The sequence below is a fragment of the Pogoniulus pusillus genome, chromosome 22, assembly GCF_015220805.1.
Source record: "Pogoniulus pusillus isolate bPogPus1 chromosome 22, bPogPus1.pri, whole genome shotgun sequence".
Taxonomy (NCBI): domain Eukaryota; kingdom Metazoa; phylum Chordata; class Aves; order Piciformes; family Lybiidae; genus Pogoniulus; species Pogoniulus pusillus.
This window is the reverse complement of record NC_087285.1, coordinates 11,257,141-11,276,191: the sequence shown is the minus strand read 5'-3', so window position 1 is coordinate 11,276,191 and position 19,051 is coordinate 11,257,141. Positions and strand designations below refer to the sequence as shown.

The 19,051-nt window shown below is 41.9% G+C and overlaps 1 protein-coding gene across 3 annotated transcripts in view; it reads left to right on the top strand.

Moving 5' to 3' along the window:
• The window catches only part of JAKMIP2 (janus kinase and microtubule interacting protein 2), a 47,161-nt gene that overhangs the window by 19,383 nt on the left and 8,727 nt on the right, over positions 1-19,051 (top strand). For all 3 annotated transcript variants that reach the window (XM_064161714.1, XM_064161717.1, XM_064161715.1), the window contains 16 exons: positions 1,226-1,723; positions 2,956-3,165; positions 4,026-4,124; positions 5,991-6,137; positions 8,355-8,495; positions 9,314-9,370; positions 11,192-11,311; positions 11,747-11,875; positions 12,825-12,908; positions 13,192-13,254; positions 13,811-13,909; positions 14,422-14,520; positions 14,859-14,912; positions 15,733-15,798; positions 17,167-17,235; positions 18,280-18,357. In XM_064161714.1, the coding sequence (XP_064017784.1) occupies positions 1,226-1,723; positions 2,956-3,165; positions 4,026-4,124; positions 5,991-6,137; positions 8,355-8,495; positions 9,314-9,370; positions 11,192-11,311; positions 11,747-11,875; positions 12,825-12,908; positions 13,192-13,254; positions 13,811-13,909; positions 14,422-14,520; positions 14,859-14,912; positions 15,733-15,798; positions 17,167-17,235; positions 18,280-18,357 (2,013 nt within the window). The remainder of the gene's footprint in view (positions 1-1,225; positions 1,724-2,955; positions 3,166-4,025; positions 4,125-5,990; positions 6,138-8,354; positions 8,496-9,313; positions 9,371-11,191; positions 11,312-11,746; positions 11,876-12,824; positions 12,909-13,191; positions 13,255-13,810; positions 13,910-14,421; positions 14,521-14,858; positions 14,913-15,732; positions 15,799-17,166; positions 17,236-18,279; positions 18,358-19,051) is intronic.

Below are 19,051 nucleotides of genomic sequence, written 5' to 3'. Positions count from 1 at the left end.
TGAATTCTTATGAAGAGGTCTGGAAGCAGCCAGGCACCTGCGTTCCGGTGGGAGCAGGTGGAGGGTTCACATCTTCAGAAGATGATGCCTAGTGATATCTTCTTTATCCAAATGGAATGTGATTGAAATCCATCAACCTGGGGTTTGATTCTTTTGCAGATAAGCATATATCCTGGGAAAATAAAGCCAGAATTACTTCCCTCTAGCTTCCAGATATGAATAACTACAAACCCTTCAGCCTTTAAGAGGTCTTTTTCATAATTTCTCTCATAGGGACAGATGTTCATGCCTCTGGCTCTTCTTTCTGAAAGGTTTGCTCACTCTTCCTCAATCTTTGTGCTCGTTATTTAAAAAGGAATTAACAAGGAAGTTCTTAGAATCTTTGAAACCACATTGTTTTTCACTGTAAATTACAAACCTTCCAAGTTTGCTTTGAACTGAAATTTGTTATTCATTGCTTTCCTTTTGTGTGGGTTCCCTCATGTTTCTCTTGTGGACCTGCTCAGGGATATGAAGTTGCACCTTGAGATATATTAGTGTAAGTGCAGATTACTCTCTGACTTTGATTCCAAAGCTGCTGTCAAAGAACTTTAAAAACTGTTGTTAATGAAGAGTAGCAGCAAAGGACGTACTTGAAGTAAAGCTGGCTGTTCCATAAACATAATAACAAGTGTAGAATGCTTTTCTCTAGATAGATGTCTAAGAAGTGACTATAAATGTCCATTAAAGTTCCATGTTATGGGTAAGAAGATCTGTAAGAGGGGATATGTTCCCTGGACTTTCAGACTTGCACCTTACCTCATCTGCAATCACGTAGAGCCAAGCTCTTCCCTCTCATCTGACTCACACATGGTCATGGAAGTTGCAGGCACTTTTCTGTTTCTGAGCTTTGTTAATTTTCTGGTGATGTTGACTGATGGGTTGTGAAGTTATTAGGCAAATTCACTCATATACAGGGAGTCTTATTCCCTAAAGAGATATTGGAACTACATGTAGTGTCTACATGAGACAAGACACCTGGAGAAGACAGAGTGATTTTGGCTTGAGTCAAGAGTATAAAATTTATGTGAATGCCCCAGGAGCTGGCTCATATTTTGTTGCAGGAAGGTGGAGGATCATCTGGGGCCTTCAGCAAGTTCCTGAATGTGACATGGCTGTGTATCTGAGTAGGCTTGTTTTGATGCCATTGGGTATTGCAGGTGACTTTCGTTTTATCTCACTGTAGGTTGCTAAACTTGAACGAGAGAAGACTCAAGAAACAAAGCGTATCCGGGAGGTGGAGCAGCGCAAGCAGACTGTGCAGATCACAGAGCTGAAAGCCAAACTCCATGAGGAGAAAATGAAGGAGCTGCAAGCCGTGAGGGAGAACCTCATCAAACAGCATGAGCAGGAGATGACACGGATGGTGAAAGTCCGGGACAGCGAAATCCAGCGCCTCAAGTCAGCGCTGTGTGCGCTGCGGGATGGCAGCAGCGATAAAGTAAGGACAGCGCTGACTATCGAGGCTCGTGAGGAGGCCAGGAAACAGTTTGACTCCGAGCGCCTTAAGCTTCTGCAGGAAATCACTGAGCTGAAGTCTGCCAAAAAGCAGGTAGACGAGGCCCTTAACAACATGATCCAAGCCGACAAGATCAAGGCAGGGGATCTTCGGAGTGAGCATCAGTCCCACCAGGAAGCCATTTCCAAGATCAAATGGGAGAGCGAAAGAGACATTCGCCGCCTGGTCAGTAACCAAAGCAGTTCATGTGTTCTCTTACACTGTCGTTAAGTTTGCCTCTTGTGACTCTTAGCTTTTTGTGAATAAGAGAAATCTGCAGTGCACCTCAGCTTGCAAAGATGTGACAGACTCCTCACTGTTATTTCCCTGCAGTGACTGGATCACAGTGAGTCATCCAGAGCAAGCACTGTGGTGGCAGCTGGCACCTCAAAGAGAGTGATTGGCCCAGCCATAGGCATTTGGCCTGCTGAGATGCCAATATGTGTGCAGTCAGTGTCAGAAAAAGAATGTTTGCATCTGCACTTGCAGCTTGTTAGTTTTTCCTAGCCCTTGTGGTGGTGCCCTAAACACAGCTGTAGCAAGAGGGAAGATATCTTTTGTTTTGCTCTTGATGATTCCTTCAGTAATTACTGGGGAGAAAGAGCAAAATGAAGCCTGCACCAGCCACAGTTCAAGTTGCCCTGTCATGGGGAGCTGGACCTGCTTGTAACAGTGGAAAGTTTGCCATGAAACCTGTAATTCAAGATCTGACAGTAAAGAAAGGAAATGGTAATTTAAACTGACAAGAGGAATTTCTTTCTTTCCTGCGGGGCTGTGTGTGTTTTCTTCCCCAACTCAAAGTCTGTGTGCTCAGTGTATAATCTTGTGTTGCTATGGGTTGAGCTAAGAGGCAGTTCTTCTTTGTCTTGGATAGTCCTGGGATATTAGTCATCAGTGAAGTAACAGTAAAACTAATAGTCCTGAGCTTGCACTCAGCAGATTAATGAGATGACAATCAGCTTTAAGACATCCCAGGTCTGCACAGATCTGTTTGTGAGAATCAGGCTGTAACCTCTCCTATCTCATCTAGCAGAGCTCCATTTGCATGAGCAAGGGCTAGTCTAAGCTTTCTTGGGTTTGTCAGGGTTTATACTGATTTTCCACCGACATAAATAACTGACCAAAATGCACTGTGAAAGCCTGAACTCTTTGTCCAGTTATCTACCAACACACAGCACCGTGCTTAGTTCCTGTGCTTCACTCTGTGTATGGCTGGAGAATCTTGCTACTATGCCAGTGAACAGTTATGGGCTGAGACCTCAAAATGTGTTGCTTTACAAACCTGGTGCAGTATGACATAGCAGGTTTAAGTGGTGGACACTGCTGTGAAGTAAATCATACACTGCTAGATTGGAGAAAGCTGCAGTGCTGTTGGCTTTACGCAGTTATATTGCTGTCCTGGTGTTTCTCTCATGCAGATGGATGAGATCAAGGCCAAAGACAGAATCATATTTTCCTTGGAGAAAGAACTGGAAACACAGACAGGCTATGTGCAGAAGCTGCAGCTGCAGAAGGAAGCTCTGGATGAACAGCTTTTCTTGGTGAAGGAGGCAGAGTGTAACATGAGCAGTCCCAAGAGAGAGATCCCAGGAAGGGCTGGAGATGGTTCGGAGCACTGCAGCAGCCCTGTATGCAGGTTTTTCTATCCCCTACAAAATACAGACATGGCTGTTTCTCTTGATTAACTGTTTTCTCAGGTCCTGGTAGAAACTTTACCACTATTATTTGCTATGGAAAAGTTAGGTCCATAGATTCTTCAGGGAGAATGCTATTGTAACAAAGCTTTGCAAGACTGTTTCTTCAGTTGCTCTATTTGCCAATACCAAACATCTTAAGTAATTACTGCCTCTCTGAAAGAATCAATGAACCTAACTCCCTGGGTGGCATGTATAGAATTGGGAAGATGAGCAGGGAGAAAGCTGGGGGGCTGGAATCCAGGAGACTCTTAGAAGCTCCCCCTCTGTCTTATTCTTCACACATCCAGTCCTTGCTGTCATTCACAAAACATGTTACTCAATGATTGTGTAGCTCAATAGGCGATGTTTAAATAACAAATGTGTATACACAATTTTACACACATACAAATACAGAATTGGAAGTGAAATGCAACTGATACTAAAAGGGATATCCTTTTTCCCCTGACATAGTGTCTCAGTAAACAGAAGCAAGGCATAGGAAAAGACAATAAAAAATATAATCATTTAGCTTTTTGCTTTTTCTTTGCCATCTTAAATATAAAAATCTGTTTGATTGCTTTTCATTTGTAAAAAAAAAAAAAAAAAAAAAAAAAGATAAAATTCCAATAAAGTATCCCCCAAGCCAGATGCTTTCTTCCAAAGATACTTCTGTTGTCATCAGCATGTCCAAGACAGTAAAAATCCGTAAATACGATTTGCTAGTGATGACAGGTGAAAATGACTGCTGTATGTTTCTTGAGGATTCTTTTCCCAGGCATGTGTAACTATGCTATGTTGTTGCCAACGAGCAGGACCTGCGCAGGAACCAGAAGAGAATAGCGGAGCTGAACGCCACCATCCGGAAGCTGGAGGACAGGAACACGCTGCTTGGGGACGAGCGGAACGAGCTGGTGTGTGAGCCTCGCACTGCCGGGCACAGGCGGGTGGGAGCCGTGGGCACAGCAGAGAGGAGGAGCCGAGGATGATAGCGCCCCATGAATGTGCCTTTTCCATCCATCGGGCTAGTCACTCATGAGGTCAAAGATTATTTTGTTTATCCTGGAATTAAACAGTAATTGAATGATTGAAGTGATGCAAGTGCAAAAGCAGAGCAAATATTGAGGCTGAGGCTTGTAGGTTTTTGTGTCAGTGATTATGTTCCCTCTGTCACTTTTTAAGTGGTCAGCAGTGTACCAGGAAACTTTCCTTGTGAATGAAATCATGTCTGTAGTCCAGTATTTCACCAGATTGAGAACAGTTAAGTAGTGGGTCTAGGGAGGATGGACAATGGGGAGTTGATCTAATTTACTCCTTTATCTGATTTACTTATCGGATTTACCATCACACTGGTGAGACCTGTATGTTAAACTCAGTACCCTGTCTTTTTAACTTCTCTGTTTCTACTTCCCTTATTAAGAATGAGGGTGGCAAAATTCAGCTCTTAATATTTTATTTTAGTTTTGTTCCTGAGCTAGGAATCCTCATGAATTCCTTTCATATCTGTTCAGCTGGCTTGGATCTCCTCAGCATTCTCAATGTCATATTTGCAAAACAATGACTTCTCTGGATTGCAAATTAGAAATGTGCTCACGTGTGTCTCTTCAGATATGAAAAGCTCTCAATCCCCACATTTCTGTGGTACTGAATAGCTTGGAATCTGGTGATTCAGCTTGACTAGCTGTTGTATGTCATTAAATAGTCAGCCTATTTTTTCACAAGGAAAAAAGTAAATTAAAAGGCTTCTAAGCAATATCTTGCACAACATGGCTAAAAGGAGCCAATTTTGTGCAATGTGACCAGAAGTACTATTGGCAATACCATATGCTTTAAGGTGCATACAGACTTGCCACAATTAACTTCATTCTTAGGGTAGGATAAATGATTGTTTTGTCCATAACTGTGCTGATCAGACAGGTTACCACTTCCTAGCCCCCTTTTCTGTTAGCAGAAGAAATCTTTGTGTATCTGCTTCAGAAAAAATCACTGGGTTAGTTTAACCTAGCATAATCATTTGATGAAGTAATTAAATGTGGTTACCTGTCTTTTATAACTACAGAAAACTCCTGTGGCCCTTTCCTCAGCAGAACTGTAAGAGGAAGGAACCTCTCAGTGACAAACAGTAATGCAGAACTGGGACAGTGCCTTTGTTAGGCAGATCATGTGGATACAAAGATAATTTCTTCCCACAGCCACATGCCAGTTCCTTGTCCTCCCTTAGAAAAATAAATTATATCTATAAAATACTCAGTAATACTTCAGAGAAAGGTATCTTGGTTAATAATCTAGTTGTACCAATCCTGGGGCTTCCAAACATCGCCTGTGACACTTTTCCTACCTCATGGGGCTTTGTTGTTTAAATATTATGTGACTTGTCTATGAAAACAAAGTTCATCATGCATGTGCATAGGTGCTGCACCGTGTGCCTGTAAAACCCAGACCTACAGCTAGTTGTGGATTTCTTGTGGTTGAAGCACAGCTAATTTGGGATTTTGGTAGCACCTCTGCGATTGCCTGGCTGCATGTTCAGTTGCTTCATCTCTGTGTCAGAGTGTTTCCATAGATAAAGTAATCTTTTGGAAGCAGCCATACAGAATTATTCTTTGAGACTTATAGACAAAGTAAGTTATGGAAGCTTCAGTTCCATTAGACCACTTGGATGTTTTACTGGGACAATAGTCCAACAGCGAAGTGACAAAAAAACACTTCTAACAAAGGAAGGAGAAAAGCTATGCCTTATTTTGATTATTTCCAATTGTTAATTGCATTTGTCAATCCAGCTGAAGCGTGTTCGAGAAGCTGAGAAACAATGTAAACCTCTTCTGGAGAAGAACAAGTGCCTCACAAAGAGAAACGATGAACTCATGCAGTCACTGCAGCGCATGGAAGACAAACTCAAAGCAGTCACTAAAGAAAATATAGAAATGGTTGGTACTGAAGAGCAAAATGATCTGTGTTTATTAGGTGTGCATGTATAGACATAGAGAAAATGTGTTCTATAGAGTGTGTAACGCTACTGATAAGATACAGCCATGCTTAGGTCCCTACAGAATCACAGAGTGTTAGGAGTTGGAAGAGACCTCCAGAGATCATCAAGTTCAACCCCCTTGCCAAAGCAGGGTCACCTAGGGCAGGCTGCACAGGCATGCATACAGGTAGGTTTTTGAATGTCACCAGAGGAGACTCCACAACCTCTCTGGGCAGCTTGCTCCAGTGTTTGATCACCCTCACCATAAAGAAGTGTCTCCTCATTTCAAGGTGGAATCTCCTGTGCTTTATCTTGTACCCATTGTTCCTTGTCTTATCACTGGACCCCATGAAAAAGAGCCTGGCACCTTTATCTTGACACCCACCCCTCAGATATTTATAGATATTGATAAGGTCCCCTCTCAGCCTTCTCTTCTCCAGACTAAACAGCCTCAGGTCTCTCAGTCTTTCTTCATAGCAGAGATGTTCAAAGTCTCACAGTCATCCTCATAGCTCTCTGTTGGAATCTCTCCAGTACATCACTGTGTGTAATTTGTGAGCCCAAAACTGGACACAGTATTCCAGGTGCAGGAGTAGAGGGGGAGACAAACTTCCCTAGACCTGCTGAATGCAGTTTTCTTAATGTGCCCCATGATGCCATTTGCCCTCTTGGCTGCAAGGCCACTTTGCTGTCCCGTGGATAACTTGCTGTAAGTCTACAGAGTAGGTTTAGATGCTACATTATCTAAATTATGTATACCTGTGTAATATATTTAAAGTGAATGCATCATCAAACTAGAACACTAGGCCCAAAATTAGAATATTGAGTTTCAATTGTTAGAGCTGATGATGGCAAAGAGAAGTCCTGGTCTGTCAGTGAGCATGTATCATCTTTCCATATGTAGATGAGTGTGGGAAATGGAGAATGTGGTGGTGGTTTGAATTTAGCTATGGTCATAAATGCCACACATAAGGGCTCCATAAAGTGAGGTCACAGCAGTTATGCATCATATATCCTTCAGGTGGAATTGCCTTCAGTATCAGTCAGACTCTAATCCCCCCACACACACTCATGTTGCTTTGGCAATAACAAAGACAGCAGGTGGAAGTTCAGGGTTCTGAGAGCTAAGATGGCAGGCTGAGGAGACTTCGCCTGCTGGCTGTGTTTGTGTGCCACGTCTCTGGCTCACTGCAGCCACTGTCCTCATCTCAGGCTGGCTGCTCTGCTGTGGAAGCAGCTTTCTGGCTGATTAGGACAAGATGGTCAGATTCACTTTCATGTCTTATACGGAAAAGGCTTTAGCGGTACAGGGTTAATCCACTTTAGACTGCAAATCAGCCATGCTCAGAAGACAGATAAACTTATCACAGGTGGCATGGGTCAGAATTCTTCTCTTTCAGCTCTGGTAGTTTAGATCACAGCCCCTTGACTTTTCCCACAGAAAAGAGAAGGAACTTGGGAATCTGTCTGCATTAGACATCAGGGACAGCACCACTGGTGTGAATATATCTGCATACAGCACATATGTTCTAACTTAGCTCCTTAGAGCTCTGCTCTTTTCACTGTAAATGCCCAAATTATGGCAGTTAGCAAGCTGTGGGTGGCTAGAGTAGCTCTGATGGGTTGTAGCCATCTCTTCTCCCACGTACACTCAGGAGCAGGCAGGATGTGGACTTCTATTTGAAGTAACTCTAGTAGCACATTTTTTGACTTTCCTGCTCTTCTGACTGTCTGTCACGTAAGTAGAGCACGTCCATTTCCACACTGAATATGGCTGTATGGTGGATATCAGTAAGCACATAGGATCATGTGAGTAAATGCTATTTATATACTCACTGGACACGTAGGGAGTTGCATTGTATTTACCACATGTTGTGGCACCTTGATGCGTGGCAGAGGAAAAGCTATGGTGTATGACTTCTAAGAGCTCCTGTAGAGCCTGTACTGCCACACAGGAAGTAAATAAAGCTTTGTTCTAGTTGATGAACTCAGCCTTGCTGTGCTGCTCTGTTGGTAAGAAGTGCTGATGGACATAAACAAAGTAATATAAACAGTGTAGCTAAAGCATATTTAAAGGGCTGCACACCTCAAATGAAACATAATGTCAAAGTTTTCACTGAAAGGATGTCTTTTAATTGATGGATCTTATTTTATCTGATTCTTCTTCTTACTACAGAGAGAAAAAATGACATCACATCCTCCTCTAAAGAAATTAAGATCTCTCAATGACCTGGATCAGGCTAATGAGGAACAAGAAACTGAATTCTTAAAGCTTCAAGTCATAGAACAACAGAACATAATTGATGAGTTAACAAGGGTATGTCCAGAGCGCTAGGAAATTAGGAATGATTTCTGTGTACAATATTTCTTCTCGTAGCTACAGGTCTGAGGGTTAATACCTTTCTTTTAGTACCTGCATGTTTTTAGATTTAAGTGTGCATGGATGCAGTTTAAGTGAATTTCTGGTGGGGCAACTTGAAAGTACAACTCTTGTGTGTGGATCATCCTCTAGAAATGAATGCAGTGTAAGAACTGCGGAGCTTGGGATGATGCCTACATGGTCACAAGGCAGGGCTGTGCCAAGCCTCTTGTCATTATAACTAAGGCACCATTAAAAGATTTCCTTAATGAGAGGCAGGCACACAGTGTGATATCGTATGCTGCTGATAGTGGTTCTCTAGTTCTGTTGAGAGGGAGGAGAAGGAAACTCCAAAACAGGCTGTTACCTCTTGCAAGACGTCATTGCTAGGAGTGATGAGATCTCACTACCATCATTCAGTGACTTTGGGGCAGACAGCATCTCCTCTGCAGGGAAAGCAACCTCACATATGAAGCTCAAACCAGTCCCCTCCAGCAGGCCTCGTAGTGATTTTAACAGGAGATCCATCAGTGCCTGTTATTTGGCAGTCTGTGAAGGTAACTGCTTAATAAGGGGTGAGTTTTTTGATAGCTGTCCCTTCTTCCCTTTTAAAAGTGGTTTTCAGCTGACACCTGGACAGATTTGGCTATGAATTCTCTCTGCCACTGGATTCCACTTGTTTGAATGTCCACAGAGTAGGTGGAAGCCAGATGTTTTATTTCCTCTGTAGAGCTGCAAATGAGAAGAGTGAGTAACATCTTAATCTTATTTTCCAGGACAGGGAGAAACTCATTCGTCGCAGAAAGCATAAAAGGAGCTCAAAGCCAATTAAGGTAAAAGGAAAAATTATTTTCAGCTTATAAAACTGCTTGTAGACCCTGTGGGAAACCACTCTTTAGCAATGTGATTAAAGAGAGCTTTATGGATTATAAGAATCTACTTTAGTGATCAGGTTTATTAACCTCAGTTATTTTGAGAGAGCTTTTTAAGTCCACTTGGAAATTCAGTTTAAAATGTGCAGCTATTCTATTTCCAGCAAAATGAGGCTTTTCCTTCCCACTCTCTGAAATAGTAATAGTCTTCAATCTGATTTCTATAAATATTGGTCTCAAGGTCTAGTATTCTGAGATATATTTACATTTCCAGAGACCTTCCCATCCATCTGCTGCTATTTTTCATAGCACATATGGGCTAAAACAAAATCCTTATGCATCTTTATTCTTCAGGCAGAAGTTTTTTCCCTAGAAATTGTCATTCTCTACTGCACACTTCCACAGGCCTTTGGCTGCCCCTTGCATTACTCTGAACTGGGTCAAGTCCAAAGCTGGTATAATTTCAACAATTTGAGAGCTGAGTATTCATAGTGGTGCAAGGAGTTCCTTTATCAGATAGGTGTGGAGAACAACTTCACAATAGCCATGACTCACCTCCAAAAAGAAGAAATACTGTATAGGAAACAGAGCTTGGTTGCTCTTTGTCCTCCAAGGATACCCCTTAGTCCATCAGACATGTTCTGTGAAAGTAAGGCAACTCTTTCTAAACAGAGAATTTCAGACCAGTACATCCTAGAGGTGTCATCACAGTGGTTTTGTATGGGTTTTGAAGCAATACACAGCAGATGTAACAGGGAGGCAGAGTAAAAAGTATTTTCATTGGTCAACTTGATTTCTAAGACATAGATTATAACAGGAGAGAAGGTGGCTGTTGTCTTCACTTGGAAAAATAATGAACAAAAAAAGAGTATATTCAAAATGTGATTGGTGCCTTTGGTACATGGTTTTGTGTGTGTGTGTGATTTGAATTCCAGGTTTAGAAGGTTGTAACCTGTCAGCAAAAGTGAAGAATACTGCAAAGCAGAAGTGCACCTTAAATGCTTGACAATCAGTTTGCAGAATTATTCATGAGCCAAGTATTTAAATGCTCAAGTCTGTACCTGAAATCAAGCCTGCAGGGTCAAGCATCTGCCCCTGCACAGGACCTGACTCACAGCTTTCATTTTATTTAATTCAGTTACTGAGATTGGAGGTGGTGAGATGTCAGACACAAACCCAAACTGTGCAGTGTGACCAATCGCTTAAAACGTGTGCCAGTTACTCTAGAACTGGAAAAGAGGTGGAAATAGAAGCTCCTTCATGCTACTTCTGTATTGAAATAGCTTTCACTCACTCCAATAACAGTATCAGACAGAAGTCCTAAAAGCCTCAGCAGTGTCTGAGAGCCAAGGAGGGTTCCCTGTTCTATGGTCTTTTCCAGCTTGACACAGCATTACCTCTGCTCACCAGTCTGCATGTTGATGTCTTCTGAACAGTTTTTGGGGTTATCAAACAATTCTTTTGCCTTCCTCCAAGGGCAAAGGCTTTTCCTTTAGCATGGTGCTGCTCCTGTTATGTTTCCCACGTTTTAGAGTGAGACAGATCCTCAGCTTAGAAAAATTAAATCAGAATTCTCGTACCCCACCAGTACAGACCTAATCTGCTGTGTAGTTCCCTTTTGGTTTTGTTGGTGATAGTAATTGCTTTAGTTTTGTGTCTTGCCTTTTGGAAGTAACCATCAATAAGTTTGTGAACTCATCTAATTCACTATTCTCCTGCCCACCCCAAAATCATGTTACCTGTTTCCCAGGAGCTTCAAAAATAACATTTTTACTCCTTTAGAGACATGTGGTGGACACATTTTTTGGGTACGATGATGATTCCATGGACTCTGAAACATCCTCTGTAGCCTCATATAGAACAGACAGAACACCAGCAACCCCAGATGATGATCTGGATGAGGTAAGAGCTGACTCTTTCCATAGGCAAGGAGAGGTTTTCAAGAGACTTTGACTTTCTAAACAAGTGGCCATGCTCTCAGAAACACTAAGGTTTTATAGTGTGCATTGAGTTTTTATGAACTTTGATCTCAATTTTGGTTAGTGATACACTGCAATGCTGAAAACATAGTCCATAAAGTCTACAGTTGTGACATCATTGCAATGTGAGATTATTTTTCTCCTCCTTCTTCAAGAAGAGAAACTTGCTACATTTTATTTAAAGACATATAAATGCTGTAAAAATTGCACATTGTTACTTGTGTTACAGCTCACCAAAACTGCTATTTGAGTCAAGACCTGTAAACCAACGATTGTGCTTAACAAATCCCACTTGCACTTTTTGCCGTGGCAGTGCTCTGCCCTCTGGTGCTTAGGCATGTCCTTTCTTCTCCTGCAGAGTCTGGCAGCGGAGGAGTCAGAGCTGCGGTTTCGACAGCTGACGAAGGAGTACCAGGCCCTGCAGAGAGCATATGCACTGCTGCAGGAGCAGACAGGTGGCATCATAGATGCTGAAAGAGAAGCTAAGGTCAGTAGTTGTTAGACAGTAAAAGCATTTCATTGCTGTTCGGACATGCAAAGCCCTGAAAGCAACATACAAGAGAATGGAGTTACATACAACAACCATATTTAGAGAGGCCTCCATTCACTCGTTAGCTGAGGACATTTAAAGAGTGTGACAAGAATGGAGACAATCACTTTACCAGGGACTGTCTTCCACCTGAGCTGAGCATTGCAGTGAGGTAGGCATGCCAAAGCAGGCAGTTTGGCACAGAATCAAAAGGGTTTTCTCCTCTTTGGCCCAGGTGTGAAAGGGTTGGGGTTTAAAGGTAAATGAAGGTCTGTGGGTCTTCACAAGAGCAGGCACTGCACCAACTTTAGGACTATTCACCTAACAGAGAAATGCAAATTGTGTTCAAATTTGATTGTGAAGTAGACTACAGTAATCTTTCCACAGCTAACAATTTTGTCCCTCTGTTAAAATCACAGAACCATTCAGGCTGGAGGGGGCCTCAGACTCAAAGTCCCGTTCAAAGTAGTGTCAGCTGTGATGTCTCACAAACATGTTTGCAGACTCAGCTCTTGCAGACCACTCTGAGCAGATGCAATTGCTTCTTTCCAGTGACTTTTCCCACACTGACCTACTAAGCACTTTTCTTCAGCTCAGGAACTACCCCTCATAGGGTCTTTGAGCAAAGCCTCTCACCCTGAATTCCTGGGCACTAATTTCACTGAGCAATACATGGTAACAATAGACATGAGTGTGGTGTGGGGTCTGATCTATCTTGTCTCATCTGTGTGCCAGTCTGAGGAGTGGCACGAGACCTTACTGAGCCAGAGTCTTTGTCGCTGCTGCTCACTCAGTGGAAGCAATAAACACACAGCATAAACCCAGACTCTGATTTGTTTGGTTTTATTTTAATGCCAGCCACATTGCTGGCTTTGTTACCATTTAATGCTGTGTATGACTTCAACAGGCTCAGGAGCAGCTCCAAGCTGAAGTGCAGAGATATAAAGCCAAAATAGAAGATCTGGAGAAAACTTTGGCACAAAAAGGGCAGGTAAGCACTTTTTGTGTATTTTCTTTTCTGATTTGGGATCTTACTTGCTCTGCTTAGAAAACACCTAGAACAATTTCAGTGTAGACTTCAATGAGTTGTAATGTTGCTGTTCAGTCAGCAGACAGGCCTAGTGAGTTCAGAAGCCATACAACAGCTTGGTAATGTGTTGGTACTCTGTGAACAGTTCATTCCTGTAGCATTTTAAAGCTTGAATACTCTTGTCAATAACTGTGCCTAACTTCATGGAGTTGGATAATTGTAATAGTACTGCCTCATCCAACAGGACTCACACTGGGTGGAAGACAAGCAACTTTTCATTAAGAGGAACCAAGAGCTTTTAGACAAGGTATGTTCCCAAGTTTTGTGTGTTCACTCTCAAAGGCCATCTGGATCTAGTATAAGGATAGAACAGTGCAGGTTAATATGAACAGGATAGTATATAGAAAGGTGAGCACTCTCCAGCTCTGCCTAGGTACCATTGTTACCAGCAGTTGCTGATGCACTTGTTTTGCTGGTAAGTTCCAGCCTGAGCATTGAAAGCTCTTCTTATCCTTCTGGCTCCAAGGTGCAGACTTTTGTGTTCCAGTAGCATTGTGCTGAGAGGTCTGCAACTGCTGCTGCACTGGCAGAGAAGTTGAGAAGATGTCACCCCTGGAAGTGTTTTAAGACCAAACTGGATGAGGCTTTGAGCACCCTGGTCTAGTGAGAGGTGTCCCTGTCCATGGCTGGGGAGTTGGAGCTAGATGATTCTTTGAGTCCTTTCCAACTCAAGCCAGTCTATGTTGCTGTTATCACTAGATTTTGGATTTTGCACTGCCAGTGCTACCTCAGCTATTGCTCCCCAAGTATTTAATGTTTCTTGTAACAGTCACACCAATGCTGAATGTACATCTTTCCATTAGATAGAGAAACTGGATGCAGAAAACAACCGTCTGCAACAGGAGCTGCAGGATGCCCGAGACCAGAATGAGCTGCTGGAGTTCCGCAACCTTGAGCTGGAGGTGATGGATGAGTTCTCTTCAGCAGAGCTGGTAGCAGATTAAAACAGTACACTTTCATTGGACTCTGACTTTAATCAAGTGTATACACGAGCACTTCGATGATAACAGAGTAACAAATCAGGACCAGCATTTTTAGTTGTGAACTGAAGTTTGTCAGCTCTAATATCAGAAAACAGTAAACTCTATACTGGTCTGGTTCCCCTCTCTGAGCTAAGTGTCCAGTGCACACAGATCAGCTTAACTGCTTGATGTCAGTGTGGCTGGTAGTTACCACATCTCTGGATATGTTTTTTTCTATTACTTTGGAGCAGTCTGTTATCTCCTGTCAAATAATTACCTTGAGTTTAGGCTCCTACCCCAATTGACAGACTGTTTTCCAGATTAAGTTTAAATATTTGTTTCTTTGACTTGTGAAATGAAGAGCTTGGCTTTGCAAAGCATGATGTAAACAGTAGCTATAGCATATAATGAGTTCATTTATGTTCTCTGGCATCTTTTCAATTTATGTTCAGGAAAGAGAGAGACGGTCCCCACCATTTAATCTCCAGATTCACCCATTCTCAGATGGTGTGAGTGCTCTACAGATCTACTGCATGAAGGAAGGGGTTAAGGTAGGTCAGTTTTGTAAGACAGCATTTCTACTCCTGTAGGAGTGCTGGATGTGGCCCATATAACCCATTGCATTCATCTCTGCTTAGAATTCCACTAAACTTTAAACATTTAATCTCAGACTAATTTAAGAGGGTGTGATAACTGCCACAGTTGATTTGCACTCTTAATTTTCACCATAATGATAAAACCTGACTCAAAGGCAACTGAAATCAGTATGTGATGCATTTCCATGGTGTAAAACCAAATGGTTGTTTTCAGCATGGTTCATAGGAGGAATGGATATTGCAGCTGTGCTAAAATGTGCATACCATACCTTTACCTTCTTTTCTCTTTGCAGGATGTCAGCATCCCAGATCTCATAAAGCAGTTAGACATCCTTGGTGATAATGGAGTAAGTTAAAATGGGCAATATTTTCTTTATGCAGGCTGTATTTTGTACAGTAGCATAAGTGAAATTGATAATTATAATTATTAAGATCCTTGTTAAATGATGTAATAGCAGAACAATTAAGGAGCATTTTATTTCCTTAAGTTAAGGATTTGTAAGATTTCAATAACCAGAGCAACTAGTAATGAAATAGCAGCTTTAACATCTGGTTTAGCAGACTGAGAAGGATGTCCAAAGGCCACTGATATTTGGAAGTGGGCCTGACTGCACTCCAGGCATTCAAGGAAGTGTGTGAATTAGTTCAGCAGCTTGAGCCAACCACACCTTCACCAGGACTAGAATTCTTTTGCCAACAGTTTCATCAGCAGGCAAGAATTAGCTAATCCCCTGTGGTTTTCTAGGTGGATGTTTCTTCTTACTTTAGTTATCTATATGAAAGAGATCATCCTTTATCTCTGGCCAACATTAGATATGTTTCAAGAAAATGTATCCAAAATAAAAGTGAAGGACCAGGATTGTCTGTTCATGTACTGGTCTAATTCAGCATTATTTTGACAAAAAAACTGTGATGGAAATTCAGATTTGTAAAGCTAACATGAAGATAGACAGATGGATATAGTTTTAATTTAGATCCAATGGGATGACAACAGAGATTTAGTCCATATCATGCAATGTTCCTTTTAATATGTTAACAGACTTTTGAGTGTTTCAGTGGGAAGAAGGTACCCAGTACTACAGGGATCTGTCAGCCTAGTCTCTAGCCTGGGTTATCTTTATTCATGCAGAAACCTGCTGACAATTTCCTTCTTCCCTCTCTCCACAGAATTTAAGAAATGAAGAACAAGTAGCCATAATTCAGGCTTCCACTGTATTGTCCTTGGCAGAAAAGGTAAATCGTGTGCTTGCTTTTCTTAGATGTTATCTGAGGCCTCATCTAACAGAGGAAATGTTCTACTCTGTTGTTGTCCATGTTGTCAAATTTTCTAGTGGAGGAGGTGACTGCCCATGTAAACTGTGCCAGTGCAGCCCCAAACACCTTGCTAAAGCAGCAAAAAAAAATAAATCAAACTCAATTGGCCCAAACTCTGATGTCAGAGCAACTGTAAATACAAAAAGTCTATACAGAATCAGAGAATGGTTTAGGTTGGAAGTGACCTCAAAGATCATCCAGTTCCAATCCCCTGCCATAGGCAGGGACACCTCCCACTAGAACAGGTCACTCAAGGCCTTATCCAACCTGGCCTTGAACACCTCCAGGGAGGGAGCAGCCACAACTTCCTTGGGCAACCTGTTCCAGTGTCTCACCATCCTCACTATAAAGAACCCTTTCCTAACATCTACTTTGAACCTCCTCTCTTCCAATCGAAGTCCATTACCCCTTGTCCTGTCATTATAAGACCTTGTAAATAGTCACCCCCAAGCCCTCCTGTAGGCCCTCTTCAGATACTGAAAGGCCACTATAAGGTGTCCTCAAAGCCTTCTCTTCTCCAGGCTGAAAAGCCCCAACCCTCATAGCCTGTCCTCATAGTAGAGCTGCTCCATCCCTCTGAGCATCTTCGTGGTCCTCTTCTAGACTCACTCTAACACTTCCATGTCCTTCTTGTGTTGGCTCCAGAACTGTACACAGTACTCCAGGTGGGGTCTGACAAGAGCAGAGTAAAGAAGGAGAATCAAGCTTGCAATTGTATGCTGAAGGAAAAAGCATTCAGACATTTAAGCCATATGTAGCTACAGTATGGGATTTCTAGTCCTGAGATTTCTAGGGCTTCTGAAGGCATCTGTATGCAAAATTTCCACTGGAATTATGTGCTTCAGTTGCTTGATTTGGAAATTAAAAGTAAAAATGTGAAAGTTGGTTAAGATTGCTTTCTGTGGCTCAAATGCAGCACAGAGTTTTGTCAGCATGACAGCTTCCAAGGAACAAGTCCTCCTCCACAAAGAGAATTGCCATCTACTTAGCTAAGCTATTTTTTGGGATGCTAGAGCTCTGTCATGGGTGTTTGTCCATGAACTGAATTAATTTCCTTTAACATTTCCATCCAAGGAAGTATACTTTTCCATCTTCCAGTGATCTGGTAATGGCAACCCTGTTTTTTCTCTGTCAAGTGCTACTATTGCAGCTTCCCCTTCACATAGGCCCAAAACTAGCAACAGGTTGCTAAAGCCAAACTAGCAAGATGCTGTAGATGTCCCACTTGCCAGTGCCCATGGGCCTACAAAACACAGCAGGTCACAGCTCTCACTCTTTTCCCTCCAGTGGATCCAGCAGATTGAGGGAGCTGAAGCTGCTCTGCATCAGAAGATGATGGAACTGGAAAGTGATATGGTAGGCAAACCTTCCTTAATACACATTTTAGGGGCAAGGTACTGAGTGTGTCAGATGTATTTGGTGTGCAGAAAGCTAAGTGAAAGGGTCTTTTGGCAGATGAAGTATGCAGACTTCCTCTGGTTATTGGTGAAGCCATGAAATAGTTACTGGTCTGGTTCAGATGCAACAGCAGAATAGCACAGAAATAGTGAAGGTTGAAATCTTCCCCTGCCTGTCCATCAGGATGACTGTTCATTACTAAGTACAGAGCTCAAAGCTTGCTTGATGATTTTCAGAGATGGGAATGACTTCACTCTTTGTCTCTTAAGGTTTGTGCTCTAAACATGAGCAGTTGTATCACATTTCATTCAATACCAATGGTGTGAAACTAATGAATTATCACACTGTTCTCTTTCATTGCATTTTAAGTCCATACCATCCTAAAAGCTGAACTGAAGTTGCTGTGACACCAGTAAAGTTAGTCACTTTATTCTTATTCTAGTTAATGGAAATAACCTACACAAGGAACAAGCACAGCTGCATGAGCTGTAGTGGTTTACATTCTGTTGCTGTGGTGTGTCTTGTACTTGAGTCAGTTCAGCTTCAGGTAGGCTGAGAAGTTGAAGTACAGCAGCTTCCCCCAGGTAACTTGAATATGAATATGCCTGGTTAGCTTCTGTCTGGTTCATAGCACTTTCTTGCCTCTTCAAAAATAAGAGAAAACACAAAAGGAGTTATCCATCATGCCAGAGGAGGTAGATTCAGAAAGATCACAGTAACTCCTAAATTACACTAGTGAAATTCCAAGTGATATCACTGAATTCACAAAGAGGTGATGGATTTAGTTCCACATAGATAGATGTATTATCATACAAAAGCAATCTACAGTTGTTTTGTCTTCCTTCCATTCTAGCTGAGTCAGATATTAGTAACTCTGTAGAGTGTCAAATGAAGACCAACCTCCTAGTCCAAAGGCAGATATGCATAGTTGATTTAATGGAACTTCCCAAAGTATTCAGAGTAACTAATTCATTTTTCTATCCAAATGACCCTTCATTATAGGAGCAATTTTGCAAAATAAAAGGTTATCTGGAGGAAGAATTAGACTACAGGAAGCAAGCTCTTGACCAAGCATACATGGTATGTACAAAGGAGATTCTACAGCACGTATTGGCCAGTGTTGTGATGTGACACAGGCTCCTACTGGATCAGGAAGAGAGGTTTTGGCCTTTTTTTAGTGTCTTTTTATTATTCCTTTTTTTCACATTGCACTACCATGCAATCTACACAGCTTCAACATGACACCTAGATTTTCTCTCACAGAAGGGTGAACCTGAAGTCAGAAACTCTTTTGTCAGTTAGAGGCAGATACTGCTCATTACTGTTGGCTTGTCCAGCTGGAGTCAGTGTAACCATCTGGAATCTTGGCCGTTTTGCACATCATAGAAAGAGAACCATATGCCATGAGAAGCAAAATTTCCATCTCTAAACACTGCTCTGACAAGCTCTGATGCATGGGTCTGATAACTGGCTGTGCAAGTTCAGCACATTTGGAATGCTCATTGATTAGAAGAATTAAGAGCAATGTGGTCTGACAGTGACCTGCAATCTTTCCTCTTTTGTTTTTAGCACAATGGGTCCATATTTCAGAATTGGTGAAATATTCACCTTTACACTTCTAAAACAGACACAAAAAAATCTATCCAGCTGCTTGAAAAAAAAGGTTAGTGAGGGGTTGCAGTGAAAATGAATATTACAGTATTTTACAATGGAAGTTCATGTCCTTTTCAAAACACTGAACCGTTTTATAAGTTCAGTTTTTCACATTCTCACA